General features: G+C 34.0%; 1 protein-coding gene across 3 annotated transcripts in view; it reads right to left on the reverse strand.

The window, feature by feature from the left end:
• Nucleotides 1-15,506: 15,506 nt before the first annotated feature.
• The window catches only part of CLIC6 (chloride intracellular channel 6), an 80,264-nt gene continuing 72,617 nt past the window's right edge, over nucleotides 15,507-23,153 (reverse strand). For all 3 annotated transcript variants that reach the window (XM_074300680.1, XM_074300681.1, XM_074300682.1), the window contains exons 3-6: nucleotides 22,706-22,831; nucleotides 21,889-21,995; nucleotides 20,004-20,185; nucleotides 15,507-17,639 (exon numbers count right to left, since the gene is read on the reverse strand). In XM_074300680.1, coding sequence (XP_074156781.1) covers nucleotides 17,478-17,639; nucleotides 20,004-20,185; nucleotides 21,889-21,995; nucleotides 22,706-22,831 — 577 coding nt within the window. In that variant the 3' untranslated portion in view covers nucleotides 15,507-17,477. The remainder of the gene's footprint in view (nucleotides 17,640-20,003; nucleotides 20,186-21,888; nucleotides 21,996-22,705; nucleotides 22,832-23,153) is intronic.

Genomic DNA, 23,153 nt, shown 5'->3' on the forward strand with positions numbered 1-23,153 from the left:
GGACTTCATGTGATAAGACTGCATCAGGTCCAACTGTAAAAGGCAATGAAATGAAAGCATCAACAATAGTATAGAATCAAAACCATGTAACTAAAATTTGAAGATTTCAATTTAAGACTAGGTTTTACTATTTACTAACTGTGTAACATTGAGACAATAATTTCCCCTTTCTGTATGTACCTCATTGAAGAGTCAGGACCTTCTGGTTTTTAATTAATGATTCTAAGATTCTAAGTAAATTAACTTTTTTGAGTCTATTTCCTCATTTGTAAAATAGGATTAGTAACAGTCTACCTACCTACTTTGCAGGGACATTGTAAAATGAGATAAAATTCTTGCATCCATCAAGTTCCATGTAAATATGAGCTATTATTATATGTTATTTTTAGCCTAGAGTAATAAGCATAAAATCAATAAGAAGCATACCTTTGAAGTGTGAGCAGCAGGAGTTGTTGAATTATGCAACTGATAAAATGATTGAAGATAATTTGTTTGGATGTCTCCTTTGTCTCAACATATTCTACTACTTTGTTAGGATACTTATTTGTGTATAAATTCTATTTTTTCCACCTTTTAACCCCAGCACTAGGATGTGTGCTATATACTATGTACATTCAATAAGTGTTCTGAGCTAAATTAACTCAAAATGAAAGGTATTTTTGTCATCTTCCAAACTAAAATGCACTTCATGAGGCATTTTGTTTACTCTCTCTTCCCTCAAACTTTTAAAAGTATCTAAGTTAAATTAATTTAGAAAGTTAGAGGCTAGCCAAATCTTGAGTAATTTCTTATATTTCTAAAGATTTCTGTTCCCTTTTTTCCTTCCCAATCTTGACAGTTGTTCACAAACTAGCTGAGGAAGTGAATAGAAAGAAGGGTACATTCTGGAGGAAATGATTCAGTGCATTGCGTGTCTGTTCCAACTTCAGATATGATACTTGAAGTAGAGGGGATGTCCCAGTTATTCAGTTTCAATAGAGATCTTTAGAAGGATTCCAGATTCCAGGCCAACAGAGATGAAGTAGGATGAAACCTATATAATTGTCTAAAATTAATATTTTATTTCTTTTTAATTATCAAGAATTTATTTTTTCCATCCTATCTCCAATCCATGAAAAAAAGATGGGAAGTGAGAAAAACTTAACTATTGTCACTAAAGCTCCCATATTCAAAACTTTAATGTTGACTTTTAACTTTTCCCTATTCTTTTCCTATAATTGTTCATATTCAAACAATTCCAAATCTTATGAATTATGCCTCTGAATTGTAACTCAACTCTATTCTTTCTTCTCTATTTCCATTGCTTTCACTCTTGAATGGATTCTTATTATCACCTATCTATATATTGCAATATCCCCCTGATAGTGGTTATTTTATTATTTTTACAGGCATTTATTTCCACTACTCTCCCCACATGCAAAAAAAATTTTAAAAAGAAGAAAAAAAATCCCCATAACAAATATTCAAATTCAAACAAAACTAATTCCTGTATTAACCATATCCAAAATTGTACTGACATATGTTCCCAACTCTAATCTTCTCTTTTCTCTAAACCATATGTCATAATGCTGCCAGGCTATCCTTTCTTTTGTGGCTATTTGATTATGTTAATCCTCTGATGGAAACTATCCAATAACTCTTTTCCATTTAACAAGTAAAATTCAAACTTTCTTGTCCAGCATTTAAGGCCCTCCAAAAATTGACACCATCTTTCCTTTTGAGTTTTGGCTTATATTTTTTTCTAACTACCCATTCGATTCTCTATACAAGTAGAACTACTAATTATACTCTATACATAACTTACTTTTTTTTTTACTCTCTTACCTTTACTTATCCTGTTCTCTATGCCTGTTGAAGTTTTAATCTTCCTTTAAATGCAAGTCACCTCCTCTAAGAATGTCACCTTTCTTTCTCCTTAAATTCCCTGTTGGTAAATCTCCTTTCACCCTCTCCCCCCACCTTACAGATCATTTTGCATCTGCCTAACACTGTTAGCATGTTGTCTTATATATCGTAATTCTAAGTTTATGGATTTCTCCCCCAACACACAGAAAATAGTATAAGTTCTAAAAAGGCAAGACTGACTTTTCTAGATAGTGTATGTATGCAACAATATAAACCATGTCTTTTCTAAACAAAGAGCCCTATATATCTAATTATGTATAAATTTTAGTTCAACACGTCCACAAACATTTGGAAACAAAAACTATATGGAAAACACCACTCTAGGTTCTAGGGAGTATACATGCATGCGTGGTGGTGGTGGTGGTGGTGGTGGTGGTGGTGGTGTTTAGGGCAGGTAGATGGCTCAGTGGATAGAATGCCAGGCCTGAAATCATGAAGAATCATATTCCTGAATTCAAATCTGATGTCACACATTTACTAACTATGTGATCCTGGGCAAGCCACTTACCCTAATTATTTCAGTTTCCTCATCTGAAAAATGAAGTGAAGTAAGTGGCAAACCATTTCACTGTCTTTGGCAAAAAACTCCAAATGAAGTCACAAAGAGTCATAGGACATGACCTAAACAACTGAACATTTTTGGATGTTGGTTTTTTGCTGCTACAAATATTTTATTTAGAAAGGGTAGTAGAATTGTATCCTGGAAGAACTGGGCTTCAAGTAAAAAACTGGGTCCTGGTTCTGCCATTTACTAGTTAATTATCTTTAGACAAGTCATTTAAATTCTCTGATCCTCAATTTCTTTTTCTGTAAAATAAAAGCAATAATATTTACATTACCATAAGCAGACAATATTTCATAAGCTTTAAGCTTTGAATTCAGTATTTTGTACTTGAAGAAATTTCAGAGATCATCTATGATTGTTTATATTTTTGAATATTAATGCATTTAATTTATTTATAAAAAACAATTTACAGAATATAGAGTGCCTATTTATTGTCTAGAATCTACAAGTTTTGGTGAGGCTATAATAAAATAACATGCAAAGTGCTTTGAAAAATCAGAAAGACTATTGAATGGTGATGATAATGATGATCTATCTTCTAGTCTAACTTCTTTGATGTGTATGTGTGTATTATAAATAATGAAATTGTGATCCAAGAAAGTTGTATAAGACATTCTCTGATGTCATATGAATAATAAGTAACAGATCCAATTTTTCAATTCAGATCTTTTGACTTCAAATCCATCATTCTTTCTGCAATACAACCCTATCTAGATCAGGTGTAGGTCTTCACATATTATAGATAAGGAAAGCCTCATTAAAGCAAAGATCACAAAATCAGAACTCAGATTAGTATCCAGGTGCCCACAATCAATGGGGAAGACTTTGGGTACAGAAAAGAGAAAGACAATTCTAAACAGAATGGTAAAAACAGAAATACTACATTGCTGTAAATCATTTGGATCCAATTGGAAGTAAGGGAAAAAGTAAGTGCAGAATTCTTTGTGTAAACTGAGGGGAGAAATACTACCTTTGAAGAGTCAAGGAAGACTTCTTGAAGAAAGTAACATTTGAATAGGCTAGGTTGACAAGGATTTTGAAAGGAGGAAACAAGAGAATAAGATTATCCATTTTAAAGTATATCTCCCAAATAGTCCCCAAATCCAATATTATGTGGTTTTATAATTTTTAAAAGAAAATCTGGTATTATAACATGATGCAAACTAAACAAATTCTATCAGCATTCATCAAAATAACCTATTTTTGTCAATGGTGAGAATTTTATTTTTGTCAGTTCACTCTTTTATTTGAAATAATTAACTTTATGAGTTGACTGTTTGAAATATATAACCTACAGGATGTCACCATTCATTTTCTTCCAAGACTCTTGGCATATTTAAAATGATGTCTGCCAGTCAGGTTCTCCACAACAATTATTTTTTAAGAGTCCCAAAAAAATTTAATACAGACCCTCCTATTGAAGGACATTATTAATTAAATCTCTACTGGCTTTTATTCTGAATATTTATTTTTGGGCAAACAAAAGATATCCTGTTCTTTTCCAAGGTCCATTGATTAAAAGTACAAATGTTAGGTAACTCTGCTGTTCCCACCCACTTTAAACATGACTCCTTTCCTCATTCTCCATCAACTTCTTTATTATCTTAATGAAAAGGTTAAGGTCCAAAATACATGGGTATATTTGCATATTTATGTGTCTAAAACATTTGGAGTATCACAGTGATCCTCAGGATGGCACATATGTAAGTGTTGCGAAGCTAAAAATAACAATAATTCTATTATTATGTGCTATCATAAAATTTATAACCATGCCTTAAACTTATCTGATTTCTCAGTCCAAATGTTTTTTATTAGTTGCATGGAATTGGGTAGGGCCAGAATTGGATATCCTCCACAAGGAAGACTGAGGAAACTCTTCATGATAATAGGCCATTCTCCAGAGCCACTTTTGCCACATTTCCATCTTGTAAAAGTATATAGACTGTCCCATAGGCTACAAAGAAAATGTTCTGTGAACCTCTTTACAACCAAACCTCAGAAAGAGATAAAAAGACTTTCATGTTTATGCTTCTAAAATATTGCGTCACTATAAGTTCAGTGACCGTGTAAAATGGGAGAAAGAAGGGTTAGAAGTGGAGTGAGAAAAGTTTGGTTCTAGTAATGAGGCATATTAGTAAGTGTGTGGGATTTGGAGTTTGAAGACCTGAATTCAAATCCTAATCTGCTTCCAGAAATCCTGTGACTCTTGGGTAAATTATTCCATTTCTCTAGGCCTCAATTTCTACTTCTGTAAAATGATGGAATTGGACTATATGATTTCTAAGGTCTTTTATAAGGTCCCTTTAAATCTGATAACAACTTGATAGCTGTGTAGCCTGAATAAAGCATTTTAACCACTCAGAACCTGGAAATCTCTAGGGATAATACTTCTGTGACTGCCTCTTTAACAGGGATATTGGATGGATAGAATGAGATAATGTTTTTATCTTTGATGATTTCTCCTTTCAATGCATTCTCCTTTAAAAAAAAACAATGTGCAACTTTCTAGTAACATGCACTTCCTCTTCTCACATGCCTCTCATAGAGGCAAAGTGCATAATTCCAAGGAAAGTTTTCTAGCTTTGTTTTTAATGGGATAAAAATGAAAACATTTCATAGGGGAAAATGGACAATGGATTAATCAATGTTAATTTAATATCTTATATTATTATTAATAATAATGGATATGAATATCCATCCACTCATTCAGTCTGCCCTAAAAAAACTTACATTTTACTTTATTAGCTAAGTACACACAAAAGTGAAGTATAAAAGGTATGTATTTCATAGTATGGATTTTTGACTTTTTAAGTTAGAAGAGACCTTTAGAGATCATCTAATCTAAATATCTTATTTTATAGATGAGAAAATTAAAATACAAAAAGGTAAAGTTGTCCAAGATTGCATAGTTAGGTAACAGCAGAACAGGTATTAGAACTCAGATTTACTAACTCTTAGCTCAGTGTACTTTCCATTATCCTTCATTAGCCTCTCCAACTCCTTTAGTCAGCAAAGACATCCAAACAAATATTTGCATCAATTCTTCATTGAGATTTTCCTCTATAGACAGAACCTTCACATGGCCAAGGGAGAAAAGAAGTTTTCCCTTTCTTTATGGTTAAAATACATGACCATGGGTCTCCTAAATAAGTTTTTAATGTAGTTAAGAATCAAAAAACTCATTTCTCACCCAAACGACCATTCTATCTGGGGGAGACAGAAATGTCTCCAGCCAAAAAAAAAAAAAAAATTAGAATTTTGCCAAGATAAAAAAAAAAAAAACAAACACATTCCTAGGTGACATGGAAAGAAGTTTGAAATGAATAGGTTATAAGATTTTTCTTGGTTTCTACTTTTTAGGTTTGTTTTGATAAGTACTGAGTAATTGCTCTCTGGTCCTTTATTTTCTCTAAAGTAAACTTTCCCTATAGTCAGAAGGGAAAAAAAAAAAGTAAGGTCATTGTTTTCATCCTTGATTTTCACAATTTGCTTTTAGTCTTCAGGAGAAAAAAAAAAATCTAGCTATTACATGAGACACTTGGACACCTGTACCACATGAAGTAAAATCATAACAAAGCACCTCATTGACCAACAGCAAAAGAATTCCTTCTGCTCCACCCTCCCTTCCCACCCTTTGGCAAAAGACTAAGTAAATAGCTAGGTTTAGTGCCAGTACTTTAAGGTCAACAAACTTCTGCTTTGTCAGTTGAACATGGGAATTAAATCAAGTACCTTTCATGGCAACGCCCTCTCTTCTAGCCCCATGAATATCCAAGCTGGAATATTATTAGCAAAAGCACCTTGAAGAGACCTGCCAAGACTGGGTGCAGCAGACATTCTGACACGGTCACACATCACCTAGAAAACTGGGAGATGTCACCTTACTTGACCTTAGGTTACAGGAACTATGGATTCATCTGACTAGAGAGAACAAAGTACACACATACAAAAGTTCAGAGACATCATTATTAACTCCTACAATTTTGTATGATTTCACAAGACTTTGGAGAAGAAAGAACTTCCTAAATATTAAACAGTCTATAAATCCGATTTATTATTGTATATTATAATTCTGTCTGTAGATTCTTTTCCTTCTGAATCAGCTTTTTCTGTATAGAATGTAGGATCCTTGAGGGGAAAGACTTTCATTTTTTTTTTTTTATTTCCTCAGGGCCTACCATGGGCCTGACATGTAGTAAGTCCTTAATAAATATTGATTCTCAACAAGCAGTTTGAACATAAAGATAAGATTTTCAGTTCAGATTCATATTTTCATTATTCCCCACAGTATTTTAGTCCAAATTATGGACTTCTGTTCATTAAACTTGGTATTTTGTCTCTTTCCTCTGCACTTTCATCTAGGTTTTTCGACCCTTCTGATCTGCTCTCTTTTCTCATCTTTATTTGCCTTTTAAAATCTATTGAAGGAATGGAGAATGTTTAGTCTGGAAAGGGATCAAGGAAGTCATGATTCCTGACTTCAAGTATTTGAATGGCTTTGGAGAAAGAAAACTTGTTCTGTTTATCCATGCAAAGAGGTAAATTGAGGATTGATGTCAAGAAAAACTTTCTAATAATTAGAACTGTTTTAAAGTAGATTAAGTTACCTCAAGAGATAGTGGGTTCCACATTCCCAGAGGTCTTCGAATGGTTGAGAAGAATACTTGTCATACAAACTCCTTGACGTAGTTATCTTTGTATCATCTTCTATATCACTTGCATATAGTTGGGCTTATATAAATATTTGTTAAAATTAGTTGTTTCCATGTGGTATAGAAAAAAGGAAGCAAGATTTGAAGTAAGATATTCGTGCTGAAATCTTAATCTTTCTCTTGACGACTTATGTGCTCTTAGACAAGTCATTAAAAATAATAATAGTAACTACCGTTGAGATAATGCTTTAAAATTTGCATAGAGTCTGACAAATAGTATCTCATTTTAATTTCAATTTTGGGAAGTGTTATCTCCAGTTACATGATGAGAAAACTGAGGCAGGCAATAGTTAAATAATTTGCCCAAAATCACATGGATAGTATGTGTCTAAGGCTGGATTTGAAATCATCATCCTGACTTTAGATCCAATGTTCTACCTACTGTTCTACCTGATAGCCTTTCTGGACTTTAGTTTGCTTACGTATAAAATCCTTATGTATAAAAATAAATGTCTTCTAGATTTATGATAGCATGAGCCCTGAAAGCAGCTATCTAGGATTGATTAGGACTTTCAGAAAGGATCAATGTCTATTTGTAACATGCCAGTGGTACTTGGGAGAGAGTAACAGAAAATGATCAGCTATGAACACTTAAGTTCAAATTTGTTTGCCATCCTGATTCCTTTTGAAGATCCTAGCGACAATTTTCTTTAAAAAATCTTAAACTTTAAAAAAAAATTTTTAATAAAAAAATAAAATCTTAAACTTTGAATTGAGCCCAAAGGATTGTTACTCCTTATGAGAAGATAAAATAACTTCTATTCTTATAGTGCTTTAAGATTTAACATTTCCTCTCAACAATGCTGTAAGATATGTAATATAGCTATTATTATCTCCATTTTTCATGTGAAGAAATTGAGGTTCAGAAAAAAATAAATGACTTACCCAAAAATCACACACCTAGTAAATGATGAAGTCAAGATTCAGAAGCCTGAAAGTTTAGATGGCCATGATGACCTGAACTTGGAGCCAAACTGCCCAGTATGCTAACTAAACAAGTCTGTTCTTCTGAAGGTTCTAACTATTGATCTCCAGGCTTAGAGTCATAAAATGATAGATCTAAAAGAAGCCTAAAAGATTACCTAAACCAAATCCTCCACTTTACAGATAAGAAAATCAAGGCCCTGACTGGTGACAAAGTTTTGAGTAGGTTAGGTGGATGATTTTCTAAAGAGATTAGACAAGTTCCTCACATCAGCCAACCAAGTGATTTGACAGTATTTCTATAAGTTTTAACTCTTCCTTTTTCCTTCTTTTCCCTTTCCAAAAAATATAAAAAGGGCAAATTAGCACCACAGGCTACCCAGGCAAAGACCTTGTGGTAAGAAAGGAGTCACTGAAGCTTTTTCTAAAGCTACCAACGTCCTGATTGGTCAATGCCAAGTAAAGTAGGTCAGTTGCTCTAGCCATCCTCAATTAATTCCCTCACCATGTTCTTGCTAGCTACTTTGCCTTCATCTTCGTATGGCATCTCCCATATTCTAGTTATGAAACTCCAACCATTACTACCACTCACTGAAAAGGATGTCTTGACTTATTCCCTTGTGGTTCCACTTACAATTCCTGTAGCTTTCAAAACCAAAAATAAATAAATAATAAAAACCCTCTGAGGAGTTCTTCCCTTTATGAATTATTCCCTATTAAAATTACAATTCTTTGGGGTGGGAGAGTGCTTAGCAAAATGCAAATAGCCTAATAAACATTTAATAACTTCTTATTCATTCACTTTATCTTCTTTTATTCTTAATAGTCCCATCACTCCCCTTCACACTCTGGGACTAACTTCACTTTCTCAAGGATCAAGGATCCTGAGTGTGCAAAGGAACTATTGCCACCAAGGCAATACTAGATGGAGACTGCACTTAGCACTCCTTGTTGCTTCCCAGAGAAAGACACAATCTGTCATTGGATTCCTATTTGAAGCCTTTTTTCTTTTCATAGGAATTCCCAGAGTTTGTGTTTCATTTACACAGCCTTCAGTGAAACCACCTGTGACTCTGATATCAACATATCAGAATGGGACTTTGTTATAATTCCTTAAAACCATATTTTATGAATATTTAGAAGATTTCATTGCACATGTTCTTATGTCACTGATGTATCTCTTTTCCTATCTCTTTATTCTCTCCTTCTAATTAGACAAGTTCTTTGAGGTCAAGAGACCATGATTTCTATTACCTCTGAACCTCCACAGATCCTATTAGAATATTTGGTATATGATATTCTGTTAATAAAGTCTTTTTTCTATTTGGCCCCAGCTCAAGATAGAGCCAAGAATATATGATAGAAAAGTCTGCTCAAGAAACGCTTCCCATTAGAAAGCAATGAGTCTGAGAAACAGAAATGAACATCAATAGTTCAATATAGCTCAATAGCTCAAATAGTTGAGCTGATTCAGACTGGACATTGGAAACTACTACTCCTTTGAAGCACTTGTCTTCTTCCTAGCCTCCCCTACTCCCTCCTACCTATTATTCTCACAACAATGAAGAGGAAAATCTCTCCAACTTTAGTGGCCAGACTTGAATCTTATCATACATAGTTTTCTACCAAAGACCCTAAATGGACCAAAAAAAAATTAAATTAAAAAACAATTGTTTAAAATGGTTTTTATTTTAGTTTATTCCAAGACATTGGGAAAAAAAGTCTCAATTGGTAAGATAACTGCTTTCTTTAAGTAATTATGGCATTCATTATGACCAAAGGAGAGAATGTCCTGGACCTCTACCTCTATCCTCAATCTACATAGTTAATAGTCAGTTGCCTCCAGAAGGGAATTTGGACTAAAAAACCAAAAGCAGGATAGAACTTTCAGAGTAACTCTGTACCTTCCTGGTTTTGCTCCAATACAGACCCACACCTCCAGGGACAAGGAGCTATTATTAAGCCAACAAAGTTAATTTGACAGGGAAGTGGGATTCCATAAGATAGAAGGGCTGGAGAATAAGGGACACTGCTCTTAAAACAAGCTACAGTGTTTCTTATAAAACTCCTTTCTTCCATTGCAGGCGGCTTTCAATCACCACTTCTGAGAAAATTTAAAGCTTCTTTCTCTAAATCCTGACTATTCTCTTCTGGCTGTTCTTTGAACAGGGAGATATGGATAATGTTAACTCAAATTCCCATTTCCACCAAAAAGGCTTCATTCCAGTTTGGAAAGAGGACTCCAGATGTCTTCCCATTATGGTGGCAGACTTTCAGAAAGACTTCACTACAAAATCCAAAAAGGAGTTGGAAAAGAGGTGAGGTTCTACTAAATTGTCTTGCCTTCTGTTAATCTTCTATTCCACAAAGGTTTCTTAAGCACCTACCATTTGCAAGGCATTATCTTGAAGGCTGGGATTGGTTTAGTGAAATAATATAATCAGCAGTATATATCTATATGGTACCTAAGAAAATATGTCCAATTCATTTTTTTTCCAGCTTTCCTGCTAAACAAGAGATTTGGTTGCCCCATAGATTTTGTAATTTGGTGATCAAGAAGCCCCAAACAACTAACTTTTATGATCAAACTAGTCTTCAGGGTATTGTTTTTATCTGATTATTAAATGGTCCTAATAGCCTAGTTGAATTGATTATCCCATAAATTTGCCTGACTTACCAGTAAACAATTCAATCATGAGGATACCATACTATAGCATTCCATATAATTTTTTATCATCTTTTTTATCATTCATCCCTAAGTTGCCAATTCACCCCAAATGACAGAGAGGGAGGATTATTAAGCAGTCCAGGGTCATCATCTAAGGCCACAGGAGTGTAGGTAGGGAAAGAAAGTGAATAATCCTCAAGATGCCACTGTCTCCTTCCCTCAGGATCATGTTAAAGCAGTTCATACCTTCTAAGGAAACTCAAAGGGTGTTTTGCCTCTGAAAGGTCTTCTTTGAGGAAAGAGGTACTACTTAGTTTCTAGGATAAGTGATTTTGATGTAGAAAAATGGGGAGGAATCTAAATCATTGGAATTATATAAGGAATTTTCTGATAAGCTTAGATATTAAAAAGTAGAACAAAAGATGGGGATAATAATAATAGGATTTCAAGTTTTACAAACATTTAAAAATATCTCATTTTATTCTTAAAATAATCCTTATTTTAGTAGATATTATTATTCCCTTGCAGATAAGAATACTGAGGTAGATAGCAGTTGATTTGTCCAGAGTCACGTGGGTAGGATTGTAACTGAAGATCTCCAGACTCCAAGTCCCATTTCCATTTACTTCACTACCTACCTATTTGATCGATTAGTTTGGAATCAGTTGAAAGATCACACTTAAAGAATATCAATACAGTTCCTATGTATTTGCCCTATACTCTTTAACATTTTTATCAACAGATTTTGATAGAAATTTGAAATCTAACTTGAAGATGACACAAAATTAGGTGAGAGATGCAAAATTCAGGATCTTGAAAGGTGGTTAAATTGATTAATGAATAGAGAACCTGACTTAAAGACCCATACTCAAATCCACCTTTAGAGCCTTACTAGCTGTGTGATTAGAGACAAATTATTTATCTCTGTCTTTGTATCCTTGTCTGTAAAATAAAAATAATATGACCTACCTCTTAGGTTATAAGGATCACTTGAGAGAATATTTGTGAAGTCGTTTTAAAATCTTAAAATACTATTTAAGTGCTACTTATTAATAAGATTACTGGTAGGCTATTTAGAAAATTGAACCATTTCTAATGAGATGAAATTTTAGGAATAAATATAAAGTATTACACTTACATTCCCCAAAATCAACTTAATTTTTTTATATTTATATATCTTCTCTAGGCTTATAAATTGTTATATATACATTATCTGAATGAGTTTTAAAATAACTCTGTGGAGAGTATAATTTACACATGCATATATATATATATATATATGCATATGTGTGTATATTAACATACTCATTTTACAACTCTGACAGTTGTAAGCTCAGAGAGGTTAAGTAATTTGCTTATTTTAGCACAGCCATTAAATATCTGAGAAAGGACTTGAATCTTCATCTTCCTAACTGGAAGATCAATGTTCTTTTCAAAAGAAATCAACTTTGAAGGTAGCTAGATGGTACAGATGGTACAGTTGATAGAGCAGCAGCCTTGATGTTAGGAGAACCCGAGTTCAAATATGACTTCCTAGCTATGTGACCTTAGGCAAATCACTTAACCTCAATTGCCTAAGAAAGAAAGAAAGAAAGAAAGAAAGAAAGAAAGAAAGAAAGAAAGGAAGGAAGGAAGGAAGGAAGGAAGGAAGGAAGGAAGGAAGGAAGGAAGGAAGGAAGGAAGGAAGGAAGGAAGGAAGGAAGGAAGGAAGGAAGGAAGGAAGGAAGGAAGGAAGAAAGAAAGAAAGAAAGAGAGAAAGAGAAAGGAAGAGAGAAAGAGAAAGAGAGAGAAAGAGAAAGAGAGAAAGAGAAAGAGAGAGAAAGAGAAAGAGAAAGAAAGAAAAAGAAGAAAAAAGAGAGAGAGAGAAAGAAAGAAAGAGAGAAAGAAATCAGCTTTTTAAGCATAAGATGGAGAGTATAGTTAATTCATCTAAAAATTATTTGGAAGTGTGAAGTATTGTAAGCTCAATATGAGTCAGTCATATGTGACATGACAACAACAGCATCAACAAAGACAAATTAATGCAATCATATAATGTCCAAAAATAAGGAAATAATGAGTTTCCTTATTCTCTGTCAGGTCAGAGAACCTAACAAATACATAGGAAGGACAGTGATAGGATAGAAATGTTCTTATGAGGAAAACCAGGATAGTGAAGGATCCAATCACTATCTAACCCACTTTCTGAAAAAAAAATTCCCTCTACAAAATACATTATAAACAATCACTCTATTTTAACTTCCATTCTTCTAGTCAGGGGAAAATCATTATCGGCTTAGACAACTCATGACATTTGTAGATGGCTCTAATTATTAAGAAATTTTTCCTTACATCAAACCTTAAATCTGCCTCTCTGTCATTTTTATCCACTGTCCCTGCTTTTGCCCTGTGGGACCAAGAAGAACAAGTCTGGTCTCTTGGCCATGTGACACCTTTCAAATACTTAAAAACAATGATCAAGTCCTTTTCCATCCTCCAACTCAAGTTTTCTTTTCTTTTTCAGATTTAACATCCCCAAATACTTAAATCTTAGATAGTGGGTTAGTGATTGGATTCCCGTGGAATTCCTATTCTTGATGGAAATTTATGTGTAGACTTGATTAAAGGTAACCAGAGGTTCTCTTGGAATCTCTTCCAATTCTATTATTTCTGATAATAAAATCCTCAATTCATTTCATATGATCCATCCTTGGGCTGACAAAAGAGAGTCAAGGCTGAATTTACACTGAGACTAAGTACACAGCCTCCTATTATTTCTGCATCAGCCTAAAACTGCACAAGCCTCTGATAGTCAAGAAAACACCTAACCTTTAATTAATTGCTCACATTCCTAGCTATGTGCCATCTCATATGAATTAATAGCATGGGGCACCATCTAGTGGTTATAATGGTAGTTTGAAAGTCCCATTTATTAGGCTATGTTGGTCGTTAGCTGGGCAGCCTTGCAAAAATAATACTTCTTGTGGGAAATAATTCCAGTAAATTACATACAAGATGACAAGAAATTTTCTTTCTGTAAATTCTAGTTAAATCAATTGAGGTAGCTCATCTACATAGATGGGTGTTTAATCAATTGTAGAATATCTACTCCTGATTGAATTGTTACTCACCAATTACAATTGGAACTACTTAGTGACTGAATTGCAATATCTTGGTCAAGAGAATCCATAGGATGAAAAATATTTTTGTTTTTCCACTCCAGGAAAACTTTTCCAAATTCTATATATTTATAAACTCCCCTTCTATTATCAAAGGTTATTTTTAGTATAAATGTCTGGCAGCATATTCTAGAAAAATGACTTTCTAGGCATCATAAATGTGATGTTATTTTTTCGTTTTTCTCTCAAGCTGAAATCATTTCAGTAAACTACAAATGTTAGGTTTGGATAAAGCAACTATGTGAGGAACAAATTGAACTCAAAGCCGTCTCTTGTGTCAGAGAAATTCAACTCCAGGATGAATAGATTATCCCAATTTCACATCCTGGGGCTAGTTCCACCTCTACCACAGACAAAATACTGTTTTAAAAAATCTTCATTTCAGAGGGAATTCAAAAGGTTAGCAAGCTTAGTGAGATGGAAGGAAAAACACTGAGGCTTCAGTCACAACATATAGAGGATAGATAGTGTAAAAAGTAAGAGGTTTATAAGGTAAATTGTCCTGGGTTGATAGGTCTGGGGGATAAACCTCATCAAAGCTGTCAATAAGAGGTTGGTGGGTAAAGACTGACAGTGATTCTGTTCTAGGAGTGTTATATTTTATTCCTAGCCTTTTTCTTTATGATAGTCTATTTTTTATTTTTTAAGTCTTATTGGCACAAAAAGTCATAAGATACTAACAGGAGAAAGTGACTGAGAATGAAAGTTATTAATCAGGGTAGGGCTTACTAATTAGTGCTTCCCTCCCAAATGGGAATCCCCCAAAACACAAAGAGAAATGAAAGTTACCAACAGTTTAGCAACAAAAAAAGTCAGTTTGGGAAATCACAAGTAGCTTATTGGGAACTGTTAGGACCAGATTTCTAAATTCATTTCTAAATCTAAAACTGTGATTTTACATCACTCTCAGTCTGACAAAGAGATATTTTAAAAGCATAATTTCATTACTTGCTTGTGTTCTTTTCCAGCCTGTTTTTGGAAGAACTGTGTTCAGAAAAAGTAATATTTAATCTTCAAAATATATGGATAACTTGGATAACTGAGAACCTACACATGAACACCTATAACATCTGAAGAATTCTCAATACATCATCCTCAAAAAGAAGATTAACTATTTGGCCACATTTTCCCTGTATATAAAGATATAAGAAATCTAAAAGAAACAAAGATATTTTACACAGGATCATAAAGTAATAAATGTTTTATACTAACAGAACAAACTTGGGAAGTCCATTTCTTAAAAATATTGGCCTTTTGAATACAAATTGTAATTAGATACAATCTCATGAAAACTGTTGGAAAACAGGAGAAGAAGCAACTGTTAATTGTTTTCATACACCCACAGAATTAGAGGCTTTCCTGGCCGCTATTCTAAGAGTCATTAATAATCCTGATTTATTTTTAAGTCATCTGTTCATAATTGTAAATGGTTTATATATTAATACTACATATGGATGGAGCAGAAAGCCTCAATTTGTCTCCATTCTCTTAAAACATAATTTTCTTCATTGTTTTTCTTTAGACATAAGCAGAGAATTAAAAAAAAAAAATAGAGAAAAAAATCACCAAAGAAAGTCAGTACAAAGATTAGTTTAATTTCTGAATTTTTACAATCAATTTAATTTTAAGGCACATGAAGAGTACATAGATGTTTTGAGTCTAGATCTAAAAATCTCTAGATCTTGATATTACTTCTACAACATTTGTGTACTATTTCTCTACTGCCTAAAAGGTTGTATCATAACACTTAGGTTAAAGTAATTCCTAAAAAGAGAAAAGGGTAGAGTAAGAAATTCAGATTTTGTTCTCATTGACACCACTGACAATTACAACATGAACTAGGCACTGGAGTTCCAGAGGTTCATGACTAAGGAATACATGACCCTTCTCTCAACTAATATAATAATCCAGTGAAAAAAGAAAGGAAAGTAAGTCTCTGCTTCATGAGTATTTTGGTCCTTTGAAACCACTTTGGACATTTATATCTGTAATATATGTTTCAATAAAGCTTCTGTGAATTCCATAACATGTGTGCAGGATATATAAATAGAAAATAAACATTTTTAAGTCAAACATATTATGTTACTTTATATGATGTGACAGAGATATATCCTAATAGACAACAGTTTATACCTCGGCTGAGACAATTTTATTTATGGCCTTAGAACATTCACATTCTCTCTCTAGGCCTCAGTTTTTATTCACCCCCCACTCCCCTCTTTCCCCCATGAGGGGATCAAAATAGAGAGTCACCTAAACTCCTTCAAATAATTTGTTTTCTGTCCATTCTCATTATATAAGGAATCTCTTATGTAACTAATTAGAAGCTTTGTCTCTACTTCCAAAAGTCTTTCCAATTCCTAGCCAATAATACAGTAGCTTATGATTGTTGAGTACAGGAATGGTGTCAATAAAACTAGAAACCCTCTTTTTAGTCAACATTTTCCATTTCCCGAAACTGCTGAAAAGTGGCCAAACTGAACTGTGTGAGTTCTAGGGAAGGTACTAAGAGATAGGGAAGTAACTTAAGTACTTTAAGAATATCTAATTCATACACTGAACGATCAACTCTTGAAAAACTGAGAAGTCTGTCCCTAATAAAAAGTGGGAGGAGAAGAAGTGCTATTAAAATTCCACATCTGACTCCTTTGTCTTCTGGAAATTTTCTACCAAATTTAAGCCAAGATTGAGTCTTAATGCTTTTGTAGAAGATGAAGTGAAAGGGTTTAGGAAAGAAATCCATTAAAGTAAGGAGTTTGTATATAGAAGATTTATTTTCACTTCTCTTTTCAGTTCTTGAACCATTCTTCAACTCTTTAACACCTTCTTTGAGTCGAAAGACAGTGTGATACAGTGGATGAACATCCTAATATAGTAGAAACCAGAGCTGGAAGGCCTGGCTTCTAAATCCTGATATGACATGAGAGAGCTGTTTGGCCTTGAACAAATCATTTACACTCTGTGGGGCTTAGTTTTCCTCCTCTGTAAAATGATAGAGTCAGACTAAGAAATCTCTAAGATCCCTTTGAACTCTCAAATTCCATGAATAATTTTTTTTAAAGTTCTTCCATGGACAATTGTCAAGGGGTTTGGCAAATGTAACCTTCAGCTGTTCCTTTCACTTAAATTGACATTTCAGTTGTGAGAAATCAAGATATAAGATAATGACAGCTAAAAATGTCTGAGAGAGAAAAATGAAAAATAAAAAAAAAAAAATCAAGCAACAATTTTAACCATAACATGTCTTGCTTTGAAAGTGAAACCACTAAAATATGCAATCCTAAACCAAAGATTATAACAGCCCGTTATTAATATTGAGTTGGACAAGGGTGTGTATTTCACATCAATGGATATTTGGTCTATAGGGGCAAGTAGAATGCATGCATGCTATTTCACAATGAGCAGATCACACTACAAGTTTGGTTTTGGTATTTTTTTAAAGGATTGGCCATTGGCAAAACCTAAAAACAAAACAGGAAAACGTTTTTTTGGTGCACCACTTGATCCATTTCCATCTCTAAAGAAAACCAGAAGAGATTATGGCGTCACTTCATCCTTTTCGCCACATCAGAATATGCATACTCAATCTCCTGGTCAGCGGGACAGGTATTTGTGAACTCATCTCTAGTGTAGGCATTGTTCAAATATCTCCATAGGCCAGTCATTTCAGAGGGAAACTCAAAATTCCTGTATTTCTTGGCCACAATCTAAAACCAAAGAAAGAATAATTAGAAGAGGGAAAACCCCAGTAAGATAAGCAATCATATTAGGCAATTCTGAAAGAACTAGCTTTATCTTCTTTCCCAGTTCCTGAGTTTATCAAACCAGCTCAAAATATCCCCACAGAGCTGCTTTTAGGAAATGGAAAAGGGCAGTTTGGGGATCAAAAAACAATGCTATTTTTTGTAGTCCTGCCGAAACTTATTATTAAAACCAACATGGAACATATCAATGCTAGTGTGGCCTTCTTAATGATAATGATTCAGGAAAAATGCTAGAGTTAAGAGTAATCATTGAAGTCCAAGGGCAGTAGAAAGTTCCAGAGCAACATTTTGGAAAGCTTGGGTTTTGAAGAAAATTAAAAAGAACCTCACAGAACTGGTGTCAATTAAGGAATTAATGGGTAGGTATTTGTACCTACCCATTGAAAATGAAAAATCTTATTCTGTAATATTTAAAAATAATGATGGGAGGTAAAAGTATTTTTAAAGTTTTTCTATTTGAGGAGTCAGAGAACCTATACATCACAGAAAGTTATTGTACACATTATTTATAGCTGTCAGGAAGGACTACCCTTTTTCCCATTTAATATTTCTAATCAGCTCCTGAGTTCTTTGAAATCATAATAAAAGTGTGTCCTTCAGAGTCGTGAGGATCAAGTGACATAAAATATGAAAAGTGCTATGCAGACCTTAAAGTTATTGTTGTTGTTCTTGATGTTGTTGTGGTGGTTGTTTAGATTTTCTTTTGGAAGAATTATAGGCAGGTGATTATTCTGTTTGAATTTTTGTGGATACATTGCTTTAACAATAAATTTGATGGGATTTATAATAAGTGAATATTGGTAAATGTTAAGAACATCATCTTATGTGATTGTAATGTTTACCCCCCTTTTCCTTATCTATGCACCTCAATAACATTGGACTGGCTTTTTAATAGCACTTCATAAATAGGTTTAATTTTAAATGACGAAACATGAATGGTATATGTGTGAACTATAGCATATTACCAACGATGGTTTGTATGCCTAAAATCAATCATAAAGGATATTTGTCATTGTAAACAAAAGAATCAGAGAAAGCAGAAAGAGGAGAGGAAACGTTCTTAAATAAGGAATAGTTAAATCTTCTAATAAGTGCTTCAATTGATCCCAATTTCATAAATGATCTTAATGTAATTTGGAGTTGTCACTTTTTTCACTGAAATTTAAAAGGTTTTCATGATGAAGTTAAAATCAGTCCATACAGATGGTCAAAGTAAAAGAGGGGTCAAATTTTCTACTGAACATAAGTGATTTGAAGACAAAAGTCTGAACTCATATTTTGCTCCTCTGCTACCCCAAGGGTTCCTAAATTTGTATACCATGGGCACAAAGTAAGCATCAATAGAAGTCAAGCTATAGTTATGAATGTGTCTGAAAACAAAGGTTGTAGGACTGAGAAATAACAACAGTTAAAGAGAATAAGGGGTCCTTTTTAAAAAGCTAACAGCAATATTAACTTCAGCTCTAACAATATGAACTACATTACTCCTATCTCTGTAATTTTAGGAAGGCTTGGCCAAATCCTAAAAAGCACATAAGGAGGAAAATTGATGATACAAAGTCATTGGCAAAATCACAAAAATATACACCACCATAATGAAAATAGACAAAAAAGGAAGCTGACACTGAATAATTATAATAATCAATCTTGGTCCCAGGGAACAGATAATGAAACATACCTCCCCACTCTTGGCAGAGAATAAAGTACTGTTAGAGTGGAATGTTGCTTATGTTGTGAGACAGTCATTGGGTTGATTGGTTTTGTTTTTTCTTTGTCACAAAGGAGAACTTAATCTGGGTATATTTGGAAATGACTCTGACATAAAAACAAAATAAATCAATAAATCATTCCTCAAAGAAAGTCAACAATTTGGAAGTATGCTTCTCTAGAGTTAGAAGGGTATTTTTTAAAGACTTGCAAAAATCCTTTATAAATTTTACAAGGATCCCTGGAAGGGATTGCTGCACTCCTAAGAAGGGCCGTCCAACGCCACCTTGTTATCCCTCCTAGCTGCTAGAACATTATCTTTAGTTTTTAGGTCCCTGTCAAGAAAGTGTATCAGTGGACATACTGGAGCAAGTATTGAGGATAAAGTGAATGGGGGGAGCAAACCCAGATACCTCATAAGACTATCTGCCATCTTGATTTCATAAATCTGAAAGGGAAGTACTTATTACTAGAAATAGTAACAAGTTGGACTGGTTTTGATTCAACTCATGATTCTAGGGTTGTTCTTGTTCTTGTTATTTTTGTGACTGTCCAAAAATGGGTGATTTTTTCAACATAAGTGAGAAAAGAAATCCAAACCTTAATGATATGGAGTTTAGGTAGAAGATTACAATCTGCTAAACTGAGTTCATTCCCATCGAGGAACTTCCTGTTGGAAACAGTGATGTCTTCTGAATTATAGGCATCAATTTCATCAGGCAGAGGGGTATTTAAGTAATTATCTAGTTTCTTCAAAGCTTTTATCAGATTTTTTTCCAAATCTAGAATCAGAAAAGGAGAAAAATTACAAAGAAGCACAATTAGAGGTAACGTCTGGTTCAAGAGATAAGTTCTTTGGGTTCAGGAAGTCAATTTAGTTCATTCCTTTTGTCAGACAAAGGCTACCATTTGAGAGATCTGAGAAGTAACAACTCATAAAATAATGGACCTTGCTGGAGGAAGTCTCACAACTATGCTTACAGGATACATTACAAATTTTTGTTAGCCAGCTCTATCTGGGCCCTTACCACAGCAAGACAATCCTTTTATATTTCCCAAATTAATTCTCTCTCCCACTTCCAATAAAAGCTGTTCCAAACTTTTTCTTCTTTCCTCAAGCCTCCCTTACCTCCTCCTCCCTCTTTGCTCCACTGAGGACCTTCTTACTTTGCTCAGAAAAATGAGGCCATTCAATCTAAGCCCCCTATGTTATCCATTCTCTATCTCACAACCTCTTAACATCTCCCATTCTCTTCTCCTTTCCACTAGCCTTTTACAAAAAGGAAGCCCTCCTCCTTTCCAAGCCCAACCTATTTACATTTAGACCACATCAATTCTTATTTCTCCTAGCAAACTGTATTCTTCCTCATCCTCCCTCTTTCTAGAATCTTCAACCTATCTACTAGTTCCTTCAAACATGCTCAAGGTGCCCCCATTCAAAAGAACACCCCAAAACAAAAAAAAAACTCACTTTCACTAGCATCCACAATCCTCTCAAGCTATCATTCTTTATTATTATTTGTTTTCTCAGATCTTTGTTCCTCCACTTCCTCACCTGTCATACTCATTCCTTAATCTTCCAATCTCACCACTCAACTGAAACTGTTCTCTCCAAAATTACTGTGGACATATTAATTGTGAAATATGATGGTCACTACATCTCTGCATATTTAGCACTGTTGACTATTCTTTCCACTTTCTGGGCCTTTATGACATTATTCTCTCCTGGTTCTTCTCTTCTCGATCTAATCCTACTTTCTCAGTCTCCTTAAACATCTCATCATCCATGTAGTGCCTCCTAACTGTAGGTATTATTTCAAGTCTCCATCCTGGAGTTTCTTCTATCTATATTGCCTCACTTGGTAACCTTCTCTATTAGCTATTGCTCTATTACCTCCAAATTAGAATGTAAACTTTTCTATTTAGTTTTTAAAAGTCCTATATAATTAGATATCTTTCCAGTCTCATCTGAAATGACCTACACTAACTAAATCACATTTCTGGATTTTATTTATTTGTTTGTTTTTGCTGAGGCAATTGGGGTTAAGTGACTTGCCCAGGGTCACACAGCTAGGAAGTATTAAGTGTCTGAAGCCAGATTTGAATTTAGGTCCTCCTAACTTCAGGGCTGGTACTCTATCCATTGCACCACCTACCTGCCCCACATTTCTGGATTTTAAAAAAAATTATTACATAGTTGCTGGTCTGCATTTGTGGGTTCCACACCAAAAGTTGATGATATCTCAGCCTGTGAGAGAGCCAAGAAGAACCTTAAAAATCATCTTATCCAACCTTCTTGATTAATAGATGAAGAAATTAAGTTATAGAATAATAAAGTTATTTGTCTAATCATACAGATAGTGGTCTGAATTTCTGGAGTTCTAAGTTAATGTTTTCCTCAGAATTCTAAATTGCCTAGAAGATGCAAAAAGGAAGAGCATGAAGAGCAAAAAGGAGACAGACAGAGAAATTGTAAGGAACTCACTCTCATTGGCATCCTTTTTGGTGTTTTTTATAAATGCAGAAAATTTTGCAAATACATCATTTCCTGCAGAGTTTGATTCCATGTGTTGGGTTCCAAGCTTAGGATACCTATGGAGGTCAAAATGAAAGATGTCACAGACATGTTTTCAGAGCTATTCTGAATTATTGCTTATGAAGAAAGCAGAAATCTTTTCTAAGAGAAAAAAAGCAAATGAAGAACTTAAAATATTTTCCTTTGAGAACTGTCCCCCTGTCTTCCAGGGAGTCTTCCTAACAGCATACTAGAAAAAGTTGCTCTAAGTAACAATAGCTCTGTAGTCACCTGGCACTGAGAAATGAAAAGATTTCAGTCCCAATTCTACCCAAATTTTTGATAGTGACATAAATATTACATCAAAAAATTTTACTAAGTACCTAACTGTACTATTATGCTAAATGCTATACAGTGTGCAAATACATATTCAGTTTCACAATCATACTTTTCAATAAATGTTAAGTAGCAAGAACATTCCTATCAAAACATAAATCAGCCAACTATTCAACTAGTGTTTTTTAAGTATCTACAATGTGCCATGCAGTATGCTTAGCACTGAGGATAAAAAAGGCAATTCCTGCTCTTAAACAACTCATCATTTAATGGGGGAAGACAATATGCAAACAATGATATCACAGTCAATGTGTACAGGATAAATTAGAGGTAGTTTCAGAAGAATAGAATGTAAACTTAATTCCTTTCTTGGTGCTCCATGCAAATTTTTGCATTCATTTATTTTTTAAATATTTTAACTAAACTAGTTCATCAATTTCCCATGAAGTACCTTGGTGGGGCTAATTTTTCTTCTAAGAATTCCTCGATCTTATTCACATCTGTCTTTACTTCTCCGTCAAAAGTCATAAAAGGTGGGTTTGTTCCTGGAGCCAGATCCTGCAAGTCTGCGGGTTTTCTAAGAGGAGATGAACAATGGAGTTAGCAGGAAGCAGCTGCTTATTAATATTCATTTCCTTTACTTAATGTATCAATCTGCTCCAATTTTGCCAGAGTAATTCTTGTTATTTCAAAGCAAATTGTCATGTTTATGATCATTTTCAAAGGCAAGGAGAACAAAAGAATTCCTTTAAATGAAGGTTTTGATTCCCCAGGCACAGGCATTGGAGAACAGCTTGACCCATGGAGTTGAGCTGCTCTACAATATACCCACCTCCATATTCTAAATGTATGTGAATGATCCTCAGTTCAAAAAAAAAAAAAAAGGTCCATATTAACTG

This window comes from Sminthopsis crassicaudata, chromosome 3 (genome assembly GCF_048593235.1).
Source record: "Sminthopsis crassicaudata isolate SCR6 chromosome 3, ASM4859323v1, whole genome shotgun sequence".
Lineage (NCBI taxonomy): Eukaryota > Metazoa > Chordata > Mammalia > Dasyuromorphia > Dasyuridae > Sminthopsis > Sminthopsis crassicaudata.